Source organism: Brugia malayi (genome assembly GCF_000002995.4).
Source record: "Brugia malayi strain FR3 genome assembly, contig: Bm_v4_Chr3_scaffold_001, whole genome shotgun sequence".
In the NCBI taxonomy this organism is placed as follows: Eukaryota; Metazoa; Nematoda; class Chromadorea; order Rhabditida; family Onchocercidae; genus Brugia; species Brugia malayi.
This window is the reverse complement of record NW_025062477.1, coordinates 5240873-5266136: the sequence shown is the minus strand read 5'-3', so window position 1 is coordinate 5266136 and position 25264 is coordinate 5240873. Positions and strand designations below refer to the sequence as shown.

The following is a 25264-nucleotide window of genomic DNA, read 5'->3' as shown; positions in this document are numbered from 1 at the left end:
TTGCCCGAATTGGTCGATGTGGCAATCAAAGTGGAATTAAGGTTTGTTTGATTAAATAGCTTTTGGACAAGAAGTTAAATCTAGTATTAATAAATCTAATGTTTACAGTTCTTGAATGTGTAATTTCGGATGACACCTATAAAAGTGTTTTGCGATGACAGTCGGCATGTATTTATATCAATATGTATTTTAAAGGAATGTTGAGTTTGCATTTTTTTTTCAGTTCAGGAACTCTTTCAAGACTGACATTTCAAGCAGACTCACAATGCTACCATTATTTTCTCTATTTTCATCTCTCAAAGTATGTTCTCATTTTTTCAGTTTATATTTTCTTACAGTTTTCTTCATTTCTTCATAGTATTAAAGGATAATTGAAATACAAGTGAAATGGGCAGAAGAAAGGAAGGTTAAGCCTAGATAACATTAATTGATGTCTTTGGTTCTTATAACCTATTTGATCTGAGTTCTCCACGTCAAGTTACAACCGGAAATATAGTGCAGCCATATCTGAACTCATCCGGAAGTATAAGCGAAACATTTCGCATAGATAATGAAGCATTGAAAATATTATTGGCATACGGTAATGCATTAATGATAGCTTAACTTTTTATTTGAAAATTTTTGAGAATTTTTCTCTTTTCATTCGATCATTATCATTATTTTGACATATGAAGGTGATTTTTTTTTTCATTTGAGACTACTTAACTTTTCTACAAAAAACTATCGGTTTCATCACATAAGAGATTCCCATTCATATGCATTTCCTAGCTGGTCAAATTCACTATAGTGGACAATTCTTCAGATTTAACTTAATGGTTGACATAAATGAGTGACACTGATTATGTGAGTGACAAAGTGATTCAAGTGAGATGCATTGAATGTAAGCGAATTTATTTCGAAGCTCTTTCAACATTTTACAGAAATATTTCGTCGATTTAATCGTAATAAAAGATTACTCTTGCATTTTATACATTATTCGATTTTTGATAACATCTATGAAAAATATTTTACATATATAGCTAATAAATAAAGTTGGTGTATATAGGTAGCAGATGTATCGTTTTCATCATCATTTCAAGTTTGCAAAAAAAAAAAAAAAAAGAAAAAGCTATCATTGATATTTGAATCATGTCAAGAAGTAAATGCTCTAAAGTTGTTCATGTACGCTATCTTTCTCCGATAACTTATTTTGTTAGACGTGGGATAGGTTTTACAACATTATTTCTCAAACGTGAACATAGATATTTACGAGCACGTTGGTTCGTTAAGAAAAAAGCTGTTGGCAATGTACAACGATATAAAAGGATATATGAGCAGTGGGAAATGTTTATTGGTAATAAAGCTTTTTGATCAAAAATCTGTATCAAAATGTTTGACAGAAAGCCGAATGATATGGCTCCAATTATTAATCCACCAGAAGTTAATGCTGCTTGAATTAACATTGATCGTTCGTATTTGGTAATTTCCAACGTATTCATTCCATATTTATCGTTCGTATGTGGTAATTTCCAACGTATTCGTCCCATAATTAAAGAATAATTGCAAAAGTTTTTAAAATTTCCATATTTAATTCGAAATAAGCAATAAACTAAGACTTAGTAATACTCAAATGAATTTTACAAAATCTAGTAAATTTAAAATAGCTAAAACTTGTTCCCAGTATAATAAAGAAATGGAAAAGTTTTGGTCATATGATAAGCTTATGTGATAAGGAAGAAATCGATTTGTTATCACCAACTTTGTGTTTCGTTATTAATTGATGCAAAACGATGGCGTATATTGCGAATGATTACTGAGTACATTGCAAGCATTGTAACAGATAGAAATATTGCCCAAAATTTGATAAAACTGAAAACCGATTGGAGATTATTAGTAAGTTCCAATCAACCTTGCACACATCATTGTGAAATAGGAATTACAATGTTCATTTTAATCAATTTAATGTTATAGTTATATCAAAAGAGATAAATGTTTTAATTATATTGCTTGAAATGTAAAGTTTTAATATTTGATTAAATTGAAACTGGATTTAAAAATTTTTGACTTCAAAATTAAAACGGTGCTTTAATCTGACTTAACGATAATTTTGACATAAATGATAAAAATTTAAAACTTAATCTGACTTAAAAAAAAGTTTTCCACCAGATTGTTTTGTGCAATCATGCACCCAATATAAGGTTGAAACTTCGAAATTTCTCGTGCAGTAATAAAAATTTGCAGATGAAATTGCTAGAAATTTGCAAATTCAATATAAATAAACAGATCATTAATCTGCAATTTGTTTATAATTGTTTATAATTGTCAGATTAAGCATTATTCAAAATGGCAATAAAAGTAACAGCCGTTAAAACTGGACAAAACTGAGCAGTCGTCAGTCTCCATGTCTGTTTAAGAATGAAATAATTTAGGACATTGCGCAAAAGTTAAATGTCATACCGAAAGCTGTCAACCATACGAAGAGGAATAAGAAGTACAGCTTTCCTGATTCGAAAAATGCATTGAATTTCGGTAAAACTATGGCTACGAAGCGATTCAGCGTCAACACAAATGAAAAGTGTAACATGACGAAAGATGAATAAACATAGATTGTGCAGGATGCGCGGTTGATCCATCTTGTTTTTAAAGCTAAGGCACAATCCATAATAATGGTTTGTTATTTAAATGAAAATCAGAATTCTAAAATAACATTAAAAATTAGATGCATCGCTTCATCAACGATAAAATTGCCTCACTAATAAATTTGTGAGTGTTCCTGTTAAACAATTATGAAAATAAAGTAACTTACCATATTTTTTATTCAGTAATATTTCAGGTAATAGGACAGTCAAATATGGAATAAAGCTTATCAAATTAGAAAAAATAATTTGGCATACGATAAGGATGAATGGGCGACTGTAATGATTGTCTCGACTGTAGCATACAGTAACCATCAGAATATTGCTAATAGTACCGTATAGCAAGAAGAAAGAAAGCACCGCAACTACTGTATATTTTATAGTTATGTGCTGCTCGTCTCTTATGTCAATTACATTTGTCGCATTTCCTTCGTGGCAGTTTAAAGGTGATATTAGAAATAATGCAACAATACAGTAATAACGAACAATCATATTATCAGTGAATAATCTTTCTCGTTGTTTTCAATTCGGAAATTACTAGAAAGAGCTTTGGCTTCAACTAATATTTTAAATGTCCAAAATGCAAACACTTTAAATTATTGTGAATTCTAATTTCAAAGTAAGAAATGAAATGACTAAATGGAAGCGAAAAAGGAAACATAATTGGAAGCAAGAATTTAACTACTGAATTAAGTGCTCACTTTTATGGCTGCTGTAATTCATTACTTCTTAATTTGAGATGATTACGATTGTAATTTAATCTATTCCATTAACTTTTGAAAAGATATGATATCTGAAGGTATCAGGGCTTGTTTTTCAGGAAAGAGAAAGCCAATTTTGGTGCTGTAAGACTGAATGAAATTAAGTTTTGCTGAAAGATTATAAGCAATTTCTGCATTTCCTTGAAAATATCAGCAAGAGAAAAGGCAAATTTCTGAAAATCACCGTGAGATAACTTATAAAAAAAGGAAAACAAATAGATCATCGATATACTTAAGCATTCCGTGTGAGAACAATTAAGTACTAATATTAACTGAAATTTTTATTAAAGAGATAAATGCAATGTGAGAAAAATCTGTTATCAAAAGTTCGTTTTCTTAAAATTTATTTCTGGAATTCGATTTCGATACTTTGCATCATTTAAAATTTGATGTATTTTATTAGAAGCGCTTGTGAACAAGAACTCATTGTGATTTCATATTGATGCGAATATTTCTGTGAAATGAGATGAGTGAATGCGCAGAAGCGGAATTTCTCAAAATGCATGAAAGATGATTAGGTCATTCAGCGTAAGATCATATGTTATTGCAAGTAATTCACTAGCTTGTATTGCTGACTACTTTAAAATCTTGAATTTTTTGAACATTTTTTTCTGTTTTGGAATATATCACAAAAAATTACGCTCGAATAAATAAGTGATTATTAAATTCCTAAAAATACTAAAAATATCGTAGTCATAAAATCAAATTTTTATAAATCGCGAGAAAATAATTGTGCTAAAAAGTTAGTTGGTGAAAATTTCCTGAAGATATTGCTAGTAAAAGTGTCACATCATTATGATTAGGCGTAATATTATTTAGTAAAAATATTGTAGTACTCATTCAAATTTTATGCTAATAATTTGAATGAATTTGCAAGAAATTTCCTACAAAGAAAATATCCAAAATTCAAATTTTAATATGCAGAATATTATGTTACGAAAAGAATGCAAGCAGATTTGAGAGATTATAATGAGATTACCAACTAACTACGATGCATTATTTTGCTATTAAATTTCTCTATTTAAATACACATATATTTAATTTTCCACAGTTTCACTTCAATTTCATGTCTTCATTACAATGATACATTCTCAGATCTTTCCTCTAAAAATGTAATCGCTGTCTGCGGAAATTCAAATACAGCGAGGCGATTCTCTGACTAAGGAACATTATATGAATTTATGGTAGAAAAAGAATAAGTAATTCATCTTTTCCTTTATTTCATAAATTGACTTCAAGTGTATACTGTTAAGCTTCGAAAAAAAAAAAAAAAATTCTAAGAGATACTTTAAAATTTTGCTAAAAATACCAACAAGTAGTGAACTATCAAAGTTTTAAACATTGTACAATAATTACTATCGGCAAGATTGGAAAGGATGTTGACAGAACACGAAAAGTGAAATGTCAGCAAGAAATGGAGAAGAGTCGGGTTGAAGAAGTAATAAAAATGGAGGGAGGAGGGGATTCGAACTTCACAAATCGAAATTTAAGGAAGAGGTAAAGTGGATCTTAGGCCTAAAAGTGATGATGAAGCTGAGTGGCTAGTAGAAGTAGAGCGGTCCCTCCGCCAGGAAACAGTAGCAAAAGCTTTAGGACCGACTGCGTAAGTGGTTCAAGTATTACAGATTTTTAATACTTATTTCTCAGGATTTATTAATTACTGTTAGCTTTAGGTATAGGTAAGGCAATGAGAGAATCAGTAGATTTTTGGAAAACTCTTGGAACTTTCATCTTTGATGCTTATATTAGCACGTATGAGTTACAATACACATGTGACGGGTGACACAGACAAGTCGTACATAAATTTAATATTTACGACAATCAACCTATTTAGATGGAAATATTGTGATAATTTATTATATGATTAATTCTTCGTAAAAATTTTAGAATGCTCATCACTTCTTTAATTAGTTTTTGTTCAGATTAATGTTAACTGTTATTGATTCGACAGTTTATTGCATGTCTCTGAACTCTTGTTTCTGAATTGAATTCAACAATTTCATTACAATTTTATTTACGTACAATCCCATAACTTTTTTGCAATATTCCTTCACTTTCCCTTGAATATATTAAGATACTCGAAGAATATTTACAGTAATCTTTTCAAAATGATAGCTCAAAGGATCTCAAAATTTACCGAAATATTTTATCGGTAACATTCATTAAAAGAATGTATGAAACTTCGGTTTCTTATAAAATATTTAGGTATTCAGTGGTATATCAAGATCAGGTATGATTTTGACCCGAAAAATATGCTTTTATTGTGACAATAATAAGGCCTGGTCTCTAGGAATAATTCATGTAATACAGAGCGACTTCAATTTTCATCAAGGTAGATAAAAAGTTAACAATACACTGTATTGACAACAATAAAGTAAACATTTTTGGTAAAGATAATACTTCTCATTTCAGAATCATCATAATCACTGAAGGAAATTAAGAGATGACAAATGAAATGGACAGTAGATGATTTTGTTTATGTTGCCTTTTTTATTATTTGTTTTTGTAATCATTGCAATTAAAACAACTTTAAAGTTGGAAAAACAGTTTTATATCCATCATTACTTTTTGGAATTATTCTTGCTAAGTTAATTTACTGCTCGAAAATTCATGATTAGTCAATTATATACAACAAAAGATTTGAAATGAAGTGAAATTCACCATATCACAGTAGTTGCTTTATGCAGAATTTTCAGATGTTTGGAATACTTATCACAAAACAATAAAATATAAAGCAACAAATTTACCATCCATAAATCACCAATTTTGACGAAACACAATCGAAATCATTGTGATTTTTGTCATTTGAATCGAATCATTCAGTTTTTAGTTCATGTCATCTTTTACTGTCATTTACCTCTTTGAGAAGTGTAATAAATAGTAATCAAAATCTCTATGAAAATTTCAAAAAATTCAAAAGAATTTGACTTTATACATTTTTAGATCATTTAAACATTAAAAAACAATTGTTTTAACTACACTTAATTCACCAACTTATCCTAAAACAATAATCAAACTACATGTATTTCTTAATTCATCACAACAGATCTAAAAATATTTTCCTCATTTAAAAATTAAAATTGATAGTCATGTACTATAACGTATAACCTTAATATAAGTTTGAAGGAAACACTTGAATCAAATTCTGTCGCAAAAACATTGCTGGCACATTTAGACTGTGTACTTCGCTGTACAGTTGCTTCAATTCGAAAAGATTTTTCGATGGCTAAAAGGAAAATAAACTCTGAGAATTCAAAAATAAACTAAGAAATTGGAATGTTCATAAACGAAAACATAAACATATTTGATTCCTTATTTCAATTCCTAAAAAAAAATACTTCTGATTACACATATAATCTTCATTCACTTCAAATAAAATTAGGCTGAGAGCTTACCTCAGAAACCACATCGGCTTGGATATCCAGAGTAGTACCTCCAAGAAGCTTTGAATATACCAAAGAGAAATATTTATCGAATTCATTCTAAAGCAACAAAAAATAGTATTTGTTTTCCTCTAAACAATATTGTATGAGTTCTAATTATGAATGCCACTTGAAGGATAGAATTATGAAAATTTTCTCTTCGATTGCTTAATAAAATATAAAACTGACTTCAATTCAGACGACAGTACTCAAATTTCCACTGAGAATAAAGCATAAATTATAAGTAAAAATTTTAATTTTCCACCTTTCTTCCAGGTGCAATCATAAATGGTGCAGTTTTTGCGACCACACCGTATGATGGTCTTGTATAATCACTCGTCAGCTAAAAATATTGCATCTAATTTGAAATCAATCAATAAATTGTTAGGTTTAAAAAATTATATTTTGTAAACAGTTTTGAATCTATAAACCAACTTTACACATATCACAAAAGGCTCCCAGCTTATATTTTTTATGGCTTAATAATTATCTGTAAAGATATGACGCAAAAATTGAGTAGAACATTAGCAGATTTATTGCGAGCCTTTACAATCTTAAATCTTTGAACTTGAATCACCAGGAATCAAACGAAATTTCAGGCAAACACTCTACAATGCTCTTCTTAATACTTTGCAAAATCTGTTAATTGTAATTCTAACCACAAATTTCGGAAAAAAAAAAAAAAACTATTTCAAACCTTTCTCAATTGACTGATTGGTACCTCTTGATAGCGCATTTGATCAATTAAATAAACCGACACAGCATTAGAGTGACTAACGTCACCCATGCACTGGACTCGATAAACCCGATCATTTTTGATATCATGGAAAGCGTAAATACAATCTTTTATGGGTTTCTTTATAGCATATTCCTCTTCCGGAACAACAGATAGGTAGTGAAGGCTAAAAGACTACAACCGTTGTATGTTTATACGAACTTTTATTTCAAATAATAAAGTCATTATTGAATAAAGATTTACTTGTCTCGTCTTAAGTTACTTCGATGTAAGTTAAAGTCCAAAAGCGATAGTTTGATAACTACATGAACACACTTACCACATTTTTTTTTCGAATAAATTATATTCGCGTTCAAAAGAGCGAAGTCTAAAGAATGCCTGGATTCGAAATCTCTCCAGTGGTTCTCTAATCAAAGCAATATCTATCAATAAAACCTAAATAAACGATAAAAATAGTTTCAAAAAAGAAAAAAAAAATCACAACCCGCTTTTTCCCACCTTTTGTTATCATTCCCATCAGTTGTCAAGTTTAAAAGTTCAGAAAAGAAAAACATTTCAACTATTTTATATTAATAAGTAATGACAGTGCATTATCTGGTTTCGTCTCAACAAATTATTCCAGAGTCATAAAGTTCTCTTACATTGAGAAATGCATAGTAATGGTTGAATAATTATCTGGGACTCAATCATTGAAAAACAAATTGTATTCATACTGTTAAAGTGAAATTGTTCTAAAAAAATAATCTGGGAATTAGTTTCCACTACTTTATACAACAATGAAGATAAAACTAACTGGTTTAAAAATATTGCCAGCTGATTCAGTAGTGGAACAATAATCCGACATAACATGATTGACTATTTTAACTGATTCAGTGAATGATGGTAAACAAGGCGATAGGGCTAGCTCTTCAGGTATTTTAGTATCATCCATTAATGATATCACAATTCCTGTTTTGAAAAATATCACAATACATCAGTTTTTCATTTATGCACATATCCTAATGCAATTTTTGTAAAGCAAAAATCATTCCACATATATTTTAACTTATTTTAGTTTATACATAAACAGTGAATATATATCTCAAAAACTCATCTACTTAGTTTCATAACTCATTATTTCAATTTTTTCCGATATAAAAACATTAGATTTTCTACAGTTTCAAATCTTTATATCATTTCTGTAATGATTATTTAAACTTATAGTACCTGCCAAATCAAATTTGCAGCAAAAGACATTTTTGAACTTCGTTATCAGCTTAATTGTAAGCTGGCAAATGTTCATATTAATGCCTCTTGCACTCAGTTTTTCGAGTAATTCTTTCTGATGTAAAGGCCTTCCTGACTCCAGCAGCAGGTCATAGATCTATAAAAAAAATTGAATTTTTGATTTAGGAATTCAAAATTAAAAAGATAAAATTAGGTGACAATAAGAAAATAAATAAGACCAACTATAGCGGCTGGTACACTGTTATCAATGGATCTTGGAGGCACTGGTCGTTCGCATTCATTTCGATCACTATTTGCACAATTACTCGATGATTGAACAGATGGGAAAGCTGATTTTTCAAAGTGTTTCCGGAGATGAAGTATCTAGAATAATCATAAAAGTTGATAACTGCTTAAAATAAAAACAAAACGTTGGCCGTATCCACAAATCTGTACCGAAAATTGTATCCAAAATTCTATCCAATAAATAAAAATTTTTTTGAGGATTAAAAGTTAGACTATGTTAGTGAAGAAATAACCTCAATTAAAAAAAAAAAAAAAATATTTTCAAGTATCGAAATTCGAACTAATGAAATAACTAACACCATCTCGAACTGTGAGTTCTGGATATCTACCAGATGAAAGCAATTTTTGTATTATATTCTCCCATGTACCTTCCGGATAATTCCTAGGATCAATGTTTCTACCATCCTCTTCATAAAAAATCCTCGACAAATCAGAAACCTAAAAGAGAAAGCATATAGTGTATATATGTGAGAGAAGGAAAAAGTAAATTTTATCCAAATTGTACTCAGAATAATTATTTTCATCCAAAAAATCCGTTTTTTTTATTGCTTCTGAAATGTCTAAGCATTTAAATTTGTTTCTTGAAAGAGGAACAAATCAATTCCTGTATTTGCATAATGAATGAAAAAATACCTTGAAGGAACCCTTTGTTCGGACAAAACGGAGCACTTTATCGATCAAAACCTTATACGGCAAATAATCATCTTTTGTCCTTATCACCGAAGCCAATGTTGATCCATTCCCGTGTTTATATCTATCATTCGCCTACAAGACAAATGTAAATTCATGCGTTAAATAGTATCAAAAAATAAAAGATCTTATATTCAAAAAAATATTTCTTTAATGTGTGAAAAAATTGAAATCAAAACGATCACTGTGTTTTCTAAATTAAAAAAAAAAAAAAAAAAAAAAAAAAAAAGAAAAAGAAAAAAACTGTAAAGCAAATCTAAGTATCTTTTTCAATTACTTACTCAAATTTCTAAATAATGTCCACTTTCCAACTATTCAAATTCTGCCTAATTAACAATCCGCTGATCGAATCATCTATGATTTAAACTAACTTTCTCCGATAGATTAACATTTGGAACAGGAAACTGTGAATCTTGAAGACAGCTATTATCAGCAGTACCAGTTTTCGGTAATGAAGAAATAGGAACAACAGAACGATCCAGAAAATCAAGTCGATGTTGATTTTGACTGAATGAACTGTGAAAAATATCCCGTTGCACCAAAGTTGACTATAAAAAGAAAAAAAAAAAAACGAAATGCACGGGAATATCATAATAAAAAATTCTGGAAAATAAAAGTACCTCACATATGATAAATATTAAACAGTAGAAGTGTGAAATAAATTGTATAGAACTGTTCTCGTCATTAGAAATCCATTATAGCCCAAGAATATTTTATGTTCACAAAAATTTCTTAAAGAAATATGAAATGGAAATTGAGATGGGGAGAAAAAAAAGAAAAATGTAAAAAAGGGAAAGAGCAGAAGAAAGCGATTAATGAAAAAGTAAAAATGAAACATTTACCGCAAGTGACAATGATTTTTGAGGCATAACATTGACAGAACCGAGAATAGTTTCAAATTCTGCAAGAAAAATTAGTAAATAGTTAGAGATATGCATATGTCAGGAATATTTTTTTTTTTCACATAAACTTTTAACAAGTGAGAACTAAACATGAAAACTTTTAAAAATAGAGTCTTAGAAAAATAAGTTACAAATAGAAAAATAAATTACAAGATTTCATCATTACCTAACAAATTTTTTTAGATTGTAATATTTAGGACTGTATGGAATTCACCATATTTCTTTCTCCTTCTTTCTCTCTCCCTCTTATTATAATAAATAAAGTATATAAAATCCACATAAAACTGAATCAAATCTCCGGTTTAAATAATTTTTAAATAATTATACCTTACATAATGTAAATGATTATTTCAACTTCAAACTTCGCTACTTAATCATTTATTCATAGCATTTTAAACGCCTCAGCACGATTTTTATTTTTCTGTCATGTCAAATGCTATTAGATTAAATATTTAATGAGTTGTAACTAACCATCACTATCGTTCTCGTCGTTAATAACTCTTAGCAAAAGATCATCATCTTCACATTTTGTTACCAGAACATCGTTATATAGACGCTTTTTGAGAAATTCATAAAGGTTTTGAATTTCTTCTTCTTTCGTATTAAATAAGCGACAGATCTGAAAAAAGGAAAACGTATTAGTTGATTTATTAAAACAGTGCATTCGACATGATAACTGCACCCAAATTTATTCCTGAATACTTCACAAACTGTAATAACTGCTAGGTGTACAAGAATAAAAATGATAACCTCAGTATTGTTAAGAGAAACATCAAAAGAACATAAATATGATTTTTTCATTTCCGAAAATTTTATTTCACCGCCATTTAGTTCAATGAGTTTTATCAGTCGCTTTCTACCCTAAAATAAAAAGGAAAAAAAAAAACTGTTCAATCTCTAATAAATTTCAGTTTCAAAAATCAAAATTTTAAGCTTAAGTGTAAGGGTAATTAAAATTCTATTTCGTAGCTGTCAAATTAGAATGAAATTCATGTTCAATAGTTCACTATTTTACTGTGGTAAGTGTAGTAACAGTTAAAGCTATGAAATGCAGAATCATATCACATTGTTCATTTTAAAAACTTTCAAATGATTAAGAAACATAGAAGTTTTACGACAAATTTAAGTAAGTGATCCAAGTAAATAAAAGTTCATCGAATAAGGACTGTCTGTCCAAATGTCCACAACGATTTTTTTTTTTTGAATCTTTAATAGCTAAATAAAAAAAAATTTGAATAAACAGCCTAAATAAAGACCTTTTGAGATTTCAAGACTCCATTTTCTTTAATTTTATTCACAAGCGATTGTGGCTGGATCCCTGAATATATTAGAAATTACTTTCAAATCAAAAAAATGGAATTTATTACCAAAAAAATATTCTACAAAAAGTAATGGAATGAATGTTTTTCATGAAATGCTCTATGGAATAAGCATGAATTATCAAATTTCTACTCTTAACAGTAAATTAAAAAAAAAAAACATCTTTTTAATCTTAACAAATTTACACCCATTTCAACTTTAATAACGCTCAATGACAGATTAAAGAAACTAATCAAACAGTGCAGTTTAGATAAATTAAAATGAAGTGACCTGAAGCTGATGCGACGGAATGATTATCGTAATCACAATTTCGCTGATTGTATAATGGTTGATTATTGTCCGAAGTTTGCATAGGTGTAATTAGTTCTAACTTTTGGTGTTCAGAAACACAAGAAGACTGCATATGCCTAAACACTGGACTATTAAACTATCAAGTAAATATCAATTAAATCCACTAGAACTGATTGGATAACTCTCGTTCTGGGCTTCATTGTAAAGTATGATACTGGCTTACCCGATTTTGAGTGACCTTTGTCAATCAACTGCTTGAAGACATTAACTCTGTTACGAACTGATTGCTTGAATTCAATAAATCAAACCAATTTATAGTTAGAAGCATCAGAAGTAAACCGGAAATAGTCACAGAAGGCTTAACAATAACAAAATTTGATTCCTTAACTAGCGATGTAACCGATATCACAGACTTTTTATAGAATTTTGCTTTGAGATTTGATTGAGGTATATTTTTTAAAGTGCTGTCTGAATTTTCTTGGAATTTCGTTGCCGTTTTTTCTATCGAAATAGCTTCGTTCTGAAACCACTTAGGCAATTTCGAACTTTCAGCTTTAATACAGTTAGAATAAGCTGGTGCAACCGGTCGAAATTCTCCTAAATTATTTCGTAAAGACATCATGAAGGAATTTGTCATACATCAATTAAAACTTCAAGAAATAACTCACAGAAGTGTTAAAAACTCGAGATGAGTAATCATATGAAATATATACAAATCAGGGAAAAAGTCGGAAAAGAAAATGTCACATACTTTTCATAAATGTCGAAGATTTTGCAGCATTACATCTTCGCCCTGTTTTGAGATTTCGAGATTTTGACTTTGTATTGCGGACAAGATCTAACATTTTTTTAGTATTTTTATCCCCAGCTGCGAAATATCGCCCATTTTCATACACAATTCCACCTTCGCCTTGCATAGCTGGTGAAACAAGAAGTGAATCCAAATCCTCAAAGCCATATTCTTCCGGATGCAAACCTTTGCCATACATATCCCTGACCATAATCTGATTTTTTTTTTTTTAAAAAAAAGGAAAAATTCTAATATATTAAACATAAGTATAAAAAATACACAGAAACAAGGAACAAAAGATTATGGTTGTAATAAGTAACTCTGTAATCTTAATCCTTCATCACTCATCAAAACTCTCATAAATGTTTATTTGAATAAATATTTACTTGAACTATCTGTATCAAAATTTTACTGTCCTTATCTAATAAACTTTCTTTTTTCTTGTTTCTTTCTTGTTTTTTCCTTTTTTTTCAAATTTGAAATAATGATGCGATTCCAAATGCAAATCAGACCTTCTAACCAAATGTGATATTTTAATTTTTCTTGTCGGAAAAACATTTAAACAAATATTCACTTCATAATTATTATTCTAAAGTCAAATAAAATTAACCAAAACAAATGTGCGCATTTGTCTAAAAATTAATAATTAAAAAAAATACTTGTATATCTGATACAAATGATTCGCAGTGCATCCATTTTTTTCTGAACCAATCACCGCAACAATGCGAATCTTCAAATCATCTAATGTTGACATTTTCGCTCCAGGCAATTCTCCTTCCACACACTCAAATATAGCGGACGCTAAGAAGAAAAGCAACGAACTTTTTTTTTTTTTGTTTTTTGAAAATGACCTGAAAAAGATATATAAACTTTCTTTTAATAAATTCAAAGTAAATAGATAAATGTTGTACATTTTAAACACATTTTTTTAAGCGTAAGCTGAAATCTACGGATTTACAATAGCTAAATAAAATGAGACAATGACCACTAACCAAAAAAGAAGAAAAGTTTACTCACATTAAGCGATCAAACAATGCAAAACTCATCAATAACCAGCAAAGTTAAATGAACGAAACGTTAAGCAAATAATTAATCATACTCAATATTTCAACTAATTAAACATCTTTCTTTATATAAAACATTTTATTCGCATTGAGAAATATTATTTTCATTTGATATTTTGGTCAGCAACAAATATAACCGGAAAAGAATCATCCATTCATACTATAGTAATATAGTACACATCATTCAATAACTATTTCTCAAATCCTATTATCCTTTAATTCATTTTCACAATGAAATTTCATCTTTGTTTTCGCATGTTTTCTTATCAAACTCACTCTTCCGGATTTCAAATTCTTAGCATGCTTTTTTCATATCTTTCAGAACAATTGTCATCTCCAAACAAATAAAGCTACTCTCAATTTATTATCAATTTCTAATCAGTACTTTTGTCATCGACATCATTAAATCTTTTCTACTATACTTCTATTCCATGAGTCAAATATTCTATCTATCACATAACTGAATCGATTCCATATTATAATTCTTAATAATTAATCAATGATAAATTAATAAACAGCAATTTGATCCCATGTAAAATATATAGCAAAAACTGAGACTTAGAAGAATAAATTAGAATCCAATATTTCATTCAGTAAGATAAATTCCTCTTTCAGTACAGTGTTACCAAAAAACTAATTTTGAAATATGCTAATTATTTGAAAATTTTATTTCTGTTTATTTAACAAAATCCTTATTTGTAAATTAGAAAGAAAAAAATCCAGAACGAAAACAATGAAAAGATAAAATTTAATAAAGTTTGACATAATTGTTGAAAATTGCTTCTCATATAGGAAAAAAAAAAGTATGCAAAAATTCGTTAATATAAATAAAAATGAAATGAAATCTAGATGAATAAAAAAACAGTATCAGAACATAAATTTTGTGAGAAAAATTATAACCAGATAGAAATCGAATCAACCAATTCTCTACCTCAATGACGAAAATGTAATAAAACTGGCGGAATAATCACTCCTTTGTAATAATCTTTTACAATAGCATTATTATAATGATAATTTTGTAATCTCTCGAAAATTAATTATACATAACAAAAGTTTCAAAAGTTAATCATATATAACAAAGGTTACAATCGTTAAAAAAAGAAAAAAAAAAGAGAGAAATCACACAATATTCAATCAATAAGTGGACAACACCGCCATATGTCAGAGAAAAATTCACAAAGGAAAAGATAGAAAGAGGAAAATATGCTAATTAGGTTTTTATATATGTTAAAACACATATTAACTATAACAGACAGGAATGAGAGTAAGGAATATAATGTATTCTAGTGGAAAGCAAACAATACAAGAAAAAAAAAATCGGTCTTTGACAGTTTGTTAAAGACCGATTTTTTTTTTAAACAGCAAAGATCGGAAAAAAGAAATTCAATTACACTCAGAAAACAAAAATTGAGTTTCGTACGATAAAAAAGGATAAGAATTGAGGAGAAAACAACTTACTTTAAGAGATTATTTTAGCATTTTGGCTTCTTTATTGTTACTTTTGCATAATGCGACAAATGGGTGGGGCGCAAAATGACATGTTGTGTGCGATAAAATAAATTGAAATGAGTGAAAAGTTTCAATAAAAAGAACACGCAAATTCTGATCAAACAAATTTTTCTCATTAATTTACGTCTTAAAAATATTCATGAATGCAATAATGATTGATCTATTTGTTTCACAATGATAATATCAATCAATCAATTGATTGATTGATTGATCACTGTATTAATTATCATTATTCTTTGAATGATAATACGTAACGAAATATTTTAGTATTTTAAAAATTTTAATGGAAATAAATGTATTGTTTGTGCTATGAATTGTTCAATTTTATGAAATCTCTTTGGTCTTATTTCATACTATCATAATCTTTTTTAATCTTATCACAAACTAATGTTCTCTTATCTTCCACACTTTATCAGTAGAGTATTATCGATCAACAGATATCAACTAGATTATGATATACAGCAATGATATGATATGATATCTATAATCAATTTACAACTGTAATTCAACTATTTATAACTATTTATGATTTATGCACTATTCGACTATTTGTTATCTGTGCAACTGCAATTCAATTATTTATTATTCACTTATTATTTATGTATTTTATCATCTAATCCTCGAATTATTGAATTCTTAATCAAATTTCAATTTAGGAGTTTTCACTATAGCTTACTCTTGTCGATCATGCGTTTATGACAGAAGTTTGATTTTCATTGTAATTTCTAAAATTTCGTTTTTATTTTTCCTCTTTTTCTTTCTTTTTTATTCCACAATTTTGTAATTGTTTACCTTATTGTAACTGTGCTTCATGTATCGATTGTCTTAGTTAGAATGGCTTAATTGAGTAAAAGTGAAGTGGAAATGATTAGAATAGCTTAATCGAAAAGTCTGAAATCCAAATACTGCCAAAGCTTCAGCATATAACAGTTATTTCAGGTTGAAAAATGCTTATATTCTTCAATAATTTTCAATTTTATGCAAATTTTGCAAGATGAAAATGTTAATTGCTCTGTCAACATTTTATACCAAAAGATTATAAAATCATTTAAAAAAAATTATTTTCATATTAACAATGAACTAATCTTTGCAACATTTTTACTTTTGTTTACGTTAAACTTCTACATAAAAAAAAGCCAAAAAAATGGAATCATTACATATTACAGTAAACAAATATGATACAGCAAATAATAAATAAATATTCTCATATTATTATCATTATCGCTATCGAACAGTTTAAAAAATTTGCTTTCTTAAAATCTTTCCATGAAAAAAAAAAAAAAAAACTTAGTTTTACGATAGCAAATTAATTAAATTGTAACAAAATGTTTTATAATACTACAAAAAAAAAAAAAAAGAAAAAAAAAAACGAAATACAATGTTTTCTTTTTCTTTATTAATAATCGTAGAAATCATCGTTACGTTTTCCAAATCTCATCCATTTAGCAGTTTGCGCCCTTTTACCAAAACGCATCCATTTCGCATTGGGCAATCTTTTCCCAAATCTCATCCATTTAGCATTGGGTACACGTAATGTTCTAATGAAATCATCCTGAAATAATTTATAAATTTTGATATTCCAAAGCACTATGACAGATATTTTTCTTCAATATGCCAAAAGGTATTATAGAAACTAAAAAATATCCTAAAGTTAATTCAATTTTTGTTTTTTTTTCCTTTGTTTTATTATTTTTGTTTCTATTTTACTTTTCTCTTTATATACAGTACGCTTAATAACCTAATTATATCATTAAACATAACACTACAGTTTTCATTTCTTATTCCACTTAATAATTTCTAATAATATCTGTCACCATTGATAGCATTGAACAAAATATTCTATTTATTACTATTTTAAATAAAAACTTTCTTATAATATTCTCAATAACTGATTTCATTACTATGTTATTTTTTGATTTTTTCATCATTAGTAAACTGAATATAATGAACGTTTATTAAATGAAGCAGTAATTTATTATAAATAAGTAATTATTAACTATTTATTGCTTCTCTGTGAATTTATTATTGACCATTTGTATAACTTATTATTTTCGAACCAAATAATCGTTCTTTTTTTTTTTCTAAAGAACTTACAAGCAATAATTATGATTAAATAAAGAATAAGCACTAAAAATTCTTCAATTTTATAAATAATTTTTAATTTTGGTTTTATTAAGTCATTTTTTATTAAATCAAAAAGTTTTATTAAATCATTCAAAGATCATTCGATCAATAGTAATTCATTAAGTAATTAATTGACAAAGCTAATAATTTATAAAATTACAACTTATTAAGAATGAGCTTATTTGTTTAACAATTTTTCTCAACCAAAATTCATTTCTCTTCAGGCATACGTTTAATTGACCTGCAATTTCATTTTAACTCTGTTCGACTACGTTTACATGAATATATTGCGTGATATAATTTTAACAGGGAAAAAATAATGTAATAATGAATTGATTTACTTAAGTACATTTGCAATGATATATCACTAAGATATCTCAAATAATTAGAACATATAAATATGTAATAAAAATTTGAACTTAACATACATCATCATTATCTGATGTTGCTATTAATGGATCCAAATGCATTGAACTCGTTAAGATAAAAGCTGTTGAAGCAATAAACAAAGCGAAAATAATTTTTGATTGGCTAAAGTTCATTTTTGATTCTATAAACCACCGTTTCGTTCGATGTATTTTCTTTTAGTTTAAATATGAAAAATCTGTAAACAAAAATGAACATTAAAAGTTTTAAATTTTCAACAAAAACTTAATGAAAAACATTTCGATACATGAATAACTGATTAAAATGACAATTTTCTATAATTTTGTATAGTTTTATAAAATTTGTTAAGTAGCTAAAAGTGTGAAATTCATCGAAATTGATATTTGCTGATATCTTTGCAAATGAATCAAACTTTTGCATATTACATTAACTTAATATATTTAAAAAATACTATCAAGATTGAAACATATGAATAATTGAAAATGTAATTATAACTAAAATTTGTTAAAATTCTGCAGTAATAAATTTGTACTTTAAAAAATGAAGTTAAAATTTACAAAACGATCAGCCTAAGAGATGCTATGTTAAAAAAAAAAATGAATAAATTGTGAAAATTTGATTTCTTGTGACAAAATTAAAGACACACATTGGTTTAATTTGATTTGTTGTAATAAAATTAAACTATTTGAAATGAGCGAACTATATTATTGTCAAACAAAATGCTGTATCCACATCATATCAGCAATAATTTAGTACCGTATCGTATACTGTATCTGTATCGTATTATCACCAAATACCGTATCAGTATCATATAAATAGTTATATAAACATATCACTATCTAAATATTTTTGTTATAGCTAAATGATTAAGATTTTCAACGAGTGTATGAGTTGTGAGAGAAAAACAAGACTGAATGAGGGCAGAAGTATTTTTGCAGTAATGTGCTTTCTTATTGAGCAAAGTACTTGCAAGCAGAAAAATTAAAAGCTGAACTCAAATACATTTATCAATTTAAAATAAACATTCCAGTATTGCTGTGATTAGTTAAACTGAGATTAATTATAAAAATGATTGTTCTTGATTAGTTGACGCTTAATCACTTACGATTTATTGCAGTTCAGCAATTTTTGTAACATAAAATAAAATCCTTTATCTAAATTAGTTAATCCAAATAGGACTTATGATTTTTACTTAGTATATCGTTAATTAACTTCCAACAAACTATAATTGAGGTAACTTGCTAAATTTGTTAGAAGATAAACAAGCGGGAACTAACAATTTGGTTGAAAGACATAAATATATAACATATAAATTCATATAAATATTTTTAGTTACACTATCACTTCACATATCACTCAAAAATGATGAAAAATGATAAAATATATTGTACACAATTAAATTTTTCCAACTTATGAAAACTTTTTTTCAACTGAAATCATACAAATATCAAAAAACGAACAAATCATTAAATTACGTTTTATTAATATATATTTAATTAAGGAGAACATGTAGAAAATGAAGGAAAAAAGGAAAAAAAAAACAACTCAAATGATTGTAATCCTAAAGTCAAACTTATCATTTAGAAATTGATGGATTAAAATTAAAATGGATTAAAATCAATTGATGAATTGCCAAATGATTACTCAAATCATCAATTATAATTTAAATTTAGAATTTGCGAAATAATTTTCTTTTAGGTATGTAAAAAGTAAACAAATTAGTATTGTGAAAAAAAAAAATGCAGAAGAAAAAGAATTTTGTAGGAAAAAAGTTGGGAAATAAATGAAAAATCATAATTCTCATCATTCTTTGTTTTTACTAGTGCATTTTTTTTTTCTTCCTTTTTTTCTACCACTTAAATTAAATCTACGGCATTAATTATCAACCGAACATAATCATTTCATCAACCAACGACTTGTGAAGAATTGAAATAACTTTTCTAAATTTAAAATTTTAATTTCAAAAGTGATATTCATGCATTACATGTAATAATTTGCCGCATGCATTATTACGTTTTAATATTTGCATTACATTACTGACGAAGCCAAAAAAAGGAAAAACAAAAACAAAATAGAATGAATAAAAAATATGCTGATAACATCTTATCAGTTCATTTTCAGCTTTCACATATCATTTAGAATCATCACAATTATTTCTCATCCTTCCATCAGTAAATTATATGTGATAAATGAATAAAATGTGAAATCGCAAACAAAAACAAAAAAGAAAAAAAAAAAACAATTAATCAGATTTTTAGAAGAAAAATAACAATATTAATTAAATTTCAATCAAAAAAAAAGAAAACAATAGCAATTTTGACTAAGAAAGGAACTCAAATTCTGATTAAAAAGGGAAACAAACAAAAATATTAATATAAATTAATTAGGAATTTTATTTTTTTTATAAAAAAAAATGAAAAATCAAAATAATAAATTGTTTATTATAATTTATTCGATAGTTATGCATACAAAAAAGAACGAAAAAGGTTTCTGTTCATTAAATTACTAAGAGTTTTGATTAAAATTTCTATTTTGGTCATATATTTCAATACTTGTGTATTTTTTTTTTTTTAAAAAAAGAGAGCTGGTTTGTTTGAATCAATTGAGAATAATTTTAATGCACAAAAGCTATATAGCATAGTTCTATCAAAGAATTTGAAGTAGGGAAGTAATTTAATTAATTTATTATTGTTATTGTCTTCTTTCTTTTTTTATTTAAAATATAAAAATATTATTGAATCATTAAAAAAACAAAAATCAGAAGAGGTATTAGATATCGAATATATCGTGCAAAATGCTTTTATGCTATATTATTAAATATTCTGTAAAGTTATTCATTATATGCAATATATTTCAAACATTAATTAATTTATATTAATAATTGAAAAAAAGAAGTTTTAGCTAAGCAAAACATTGTAAGGAATAAACAATCCTTTTTTAATTTTTTTTTTTTTAAGAAAAAATTACAAAGAGAATGGAAATAATTTTGAAGTGCTTTATTATTTTATTCAATAAATTTATGTAAAATTTAAATTTCTTTTTATTTTGGAAGAAAAAGGGAAAGGAAAGAGAGAGTGAGAGAGAAAGAGAATGAGGAGAGGTAAAAAAAAAAACGAATAGAATACATTTAAATTCTTTGTTCTTTTTTCCATATCAATTTCAGAGTTAAAAAAACTTTAACTTTTAGAATTAGTCATTTTATTTACTATTTTAGAAGGCTTAATTCCTTCAAAAAATTTAAATGAAACTATTGAAATTATTCAAGTAATGGAATTATTACATATTTGAATGAAAAAAATTCATGTCATTTTCATTTATTAGCAAGGTATGAGCTGAAACTGAAGTTATACTGTAAAAGCATTTCTGATAAACAACCTTTTAAAGCCTGAAATTCCAATAACTCCTCCTATATTTAGCTCCGCCTATTAAATTTTTAGTTTCAATTATCAACGGATTGAGAATGCTTAAAAATTTTTATATTACTGAAAATAAATAAAAACAGTCAGATTTGAACTTTTTAATTTTTAGTTTTTTAATTTTGTTTAAGAACCCATTTTTTTTTTTAAAAAAGAATAAAATATGATTAAACTTTCATATTTTATCGTTTCCTTTTTTCTTAAATCATTATTGAAGCTGTGAAAAAAGAAAAAAGAATTATACAAAAAATAAAAATTTGTTGAAAGAAACGGTATAATGAATAAAATGTCACTTATGTATCTCAATATTTTTTCATAAATTTGATAAATTTGATTTTTTTCTCTTATCACTGTTCTAGTACTTATCAATTCTTATCAGTGTGATAATTCATCTCAAAGTGAACTCATCAATTAGGTAAAAATAATTTTTGAATTGTCTCATTTAAATATTTAAATTCAATTTTCATTCCATTTATTTGCTTTTCTTCCTTTCTTTTTTTTTTCTTTTCTTTACTCTTTCCTTCTTCGCATTTTTCCTTTCTCCTTAATTCATATCGTATCGTTATTTAACACTTATCAGTTCTTATCAATGTGATAACACCCTAAGCTGTGTAATTTATAGAAAAACCACAAATATTATAATTTGAAATGAAACATAAATCGTTGATTAATAGAAAAAACTCATTATTATTATTATTTAATAACAATTTCTACCATTCAAAAGAAAAACACTCAATGATTCAAATCGATGAAAAAAGGATCAAATTTAAAATTTGTGAGATTCTTTCGAAATACAATCACATATTAAGTACTAATCAATAATTAGAGAGTTAATCATATCGCGTACTAATTAAGTATTGATTAATACTTAAATGTGATGTATAAATAATTGTGATAAATCCTAATTAAAGTAAATTATAAAAGAAAAGTTTCCATCAGAAAAGAAGAAAATTGAGCATTTTAAGCTTAACTTTCATCAAAAAAGTTCAATTTATTTCGCTAATTAATTTTATCAATCATTTAGATTACATAAAATTAGTTCGATAAAAATTTTTGCAGTATTTTCGTTCGAATTCTCTGTGGCAAATTTCGTTTCATTTCTCTCTGATTCATTGTTATTATGCAAATAATCATTTACTCAAATGGTTAAATGATTAAATGCAATGGTATTCCAAAAGATAAATATTAGCGTAAAATAATCAAACGAGTAAACATCGCTTAATAAATAAATATTTAACATTAATTTGAAAACAAAAAATTAATAGTGAAATTATTTAATTATCATAAAGATTTAACAAGATGAATGAATAAACAATGAATGAATTAAATATGGCATAAATGAAAATTTTCATATATTCAGCTAAATTTCCTAATTAATCTAATTTCAGCATATTTTGTTCGAGTTTTTGACATTTAAATGAAAAAGTTTTATCAATCATTTCTTCCTTAATTTTCCCCCTCTTAAGTAAGTCAATATCCTTTTCATAAAATTAAAAATAAAAATAAGAAAAAAAGAAAGGGAGGAAGAAAGAAAAGGAAAAAACAAATAGGAATCACCAATAATTAAAAAAAAAAAAAAAAACATGAATGGTGTCAAATTATTTTGCTCATAAAATTAATTAAATTTCGAAAAATTCTTTTTTCTTATTATACAAATAATTTGTGTGAAACGTATTTTTTGATACAAAAGAAATTACTTTGCTAAAGAGGAAATAAATTTTGAATATAAGCAAAGAAAATTTGTTTATATTTTTTAAATGTCCCTATTTTGACCTTTTGACATGATAAAGCCGTCTAAATCATTTCAGCAAAACAAATGTAAATTTTAAATGATCTAAATTATATAATTTTAAACGCAAATAGTTTATGCATCGGTTGTAGTAAAATATGAAAAAATTCGTAATGATGCATATAAAAACCGATAATTTAATTTGCTGAAGTTAAATTTACTTTTGAACTTATCAGTGATAATCTTACTAGGAAAAAAAGGTGATATCATTGATAATTGAATAAATGAATGAATTTTACTAATTAATTGGAAAAGAATAATTGAATTTGAACTTAAAATTATTGAATGTTTTCGAAGAATAATTAATAATGATGTTAACAAGGAATAATTAAAAAAATAACGAATGTTTTTTTTTATCTAATATATCAAATTACTCATTATCCTAATTTTATTCTCTATAACAATATTTTAATCACAAAATTGACAACTACTTATTTTTTTTAAAAAAAAAAAAAAAAAAACTCATCCATTCACGGTTTGAAATGCATCCTTTTTAAGAATTTTAAATTTTAATAAAAGTTAAATTTCAAGCAACAATTTAGCATTTTGTAAACAACATTTAGAGTGACATGTATGCATTGCAAATAAGAAACTTTGACAAATTTTAAGTGCACAGCAATCATACAAGTCGTAAACTTTTTATCAAAAAATTCGTCATCTAAGATTTTAAATGAATGACAACATCGATGCTTGGGTAAACATTTTAGTGAACTGAGAAAATACAATTTATTACTGAAACAAATGAATGATTAAATTTGAAAAGCAAATAATATAAGGTTTAAAATAAATAGATAATATAGGCTCAACGTGTTGTCATAATCAATTTAATAATCATTTATCTATAACTTATCATTTTAAAAAACGAAATGTTCAATTAAATTCAAATGATACTCTCTAATTATTCTATTATTTTTGTTAAAATTTCATGTGAATCAGAATGAAAATTTTCTATTTTTTTCTATTTATTTTTTAAAAAAATATTTACTGTTATTTATTATTACTATTATTATTATTATTATTATTATTATTATTATTATTATTATTATTATTATTATTATTATTATTATTATTATTATTATTGATAGTAATAATTGCAGCTTTTTTTTGAAAAACGTATTGATATGAATGCAAGTGTTCCATTATAATAATCATTTCCTTTCCTTATTTTTTTTTTTTTTAAACAATAAAGTTGAGTTGCCAATTGCCTTCACATTGCCATTTATATTTAAATGTTGTTTACACAAACAATTGTCTCATATTTATTTGAAAACTTTTTATTATCAATGTTTTTAATAGTAGTGATAATTGGAAGGAAAACTTTTATTTGAAATAATAGAAGAAAATATCAAACTAACAAACTTAGCAAAATTTTGAAATATTAAAGCGAAAATTTTAAAATGCCATAATTTTTGATGAATGCAATGAGAATTTTATTAAATGGCAATTTTTAACGTTTTCAAGCAAATTTGCATTTATGGTTTGAAGTAATACTAAATGAATGAAATGATTGGAAGCAAAAAAAAAAAAGAAAAAAAAAAATATAAATGCTAACATTGTTGGTGAAATTAGAATGAAAAAAAAAGAACGAAAAACTGATTTTTTTTAGTATTTTAGTAATGAAAGATAGCTCATAAATAATCTATAAGTAGTCGTAAATATGTTAATTACAAAAAATTTAATCAAAAATTTATTTCTTTGATGACTAGCAGTAAAAATTTCATGTTAATCACTTAAATTTCTTCCTTTTTCCTCCTATTTTGATTAAAATATGAAATTTTAAAAATTGATCAAAATATGTTTCAAAAAAAAAAAAAAAAAAGGAAAAAGAAAGAAACACTCTCCATTTCATTTTTTTAGCTTTTCTTCTTTTTTAATGTTATTACTTTGAAATTATATTTTTATTTCGTGTAAATTTTAAAATGCAATTAGTGATAGC

The 25264-nt window shown here is 26.3% G+C and overlaps 2 protein-coding genes across 2 annotated transcripts; both read right to left on the bottom strand.

Annotated features, from left to right (window-relative positions):
- Positions 1-6485: 6485 nt before the first annotated feature.
- Bm9445 (Uncharacterized protein) lies at positions 6486-13793 on the bottom strand (the record flags this gene model as incomplete). Its single annotated transcript, XM_043080043.1, has 19 exons — positions 6486-6602; positions 6772-6858; positions 7064-7141; positions 7496-7700; positions 7854-7969; positions 8328-8482; positions 8741-8897; positions 8984-9124; positions 9344-9484; positions 9680-9811; positions 10108-10284; positions 10579-10637; positions 11110-11257; positions 11389-11499; positions 11895-11956; positions 12229-12365; positions 12663-12846; positions 13001-13242; positions 13699-13793. The coding sequence occupies 19 exons, from the start codon at positions 13791-13793 to the stop codon at positions 6486-6488; spliced, it is 2544 nt and encodes an 847-aa protein (XP_042935977.1).
- Positions 13794-17008: 3215 nt separating this feature from the next.
- On the bottom strand, positions 17009-18278 carry Bma-flp-22 (Uncharacterized protein; the record flags this gene model as incomplete). Its single annotated transcript, XM_001895110.2, has 2 exons — positions 17009-17164; positions 18165-18278. The coding sequence occupies 2 exons, from the start codon at positions 18276-18278 to the stop codon at positions 17009-17011; spliced, it is 270 nt and encodes an 89-aa protein (XP_001895145.2).
- Between the last annotated feature and the right edge of the window lie 6986 nt (positions 18279-25264).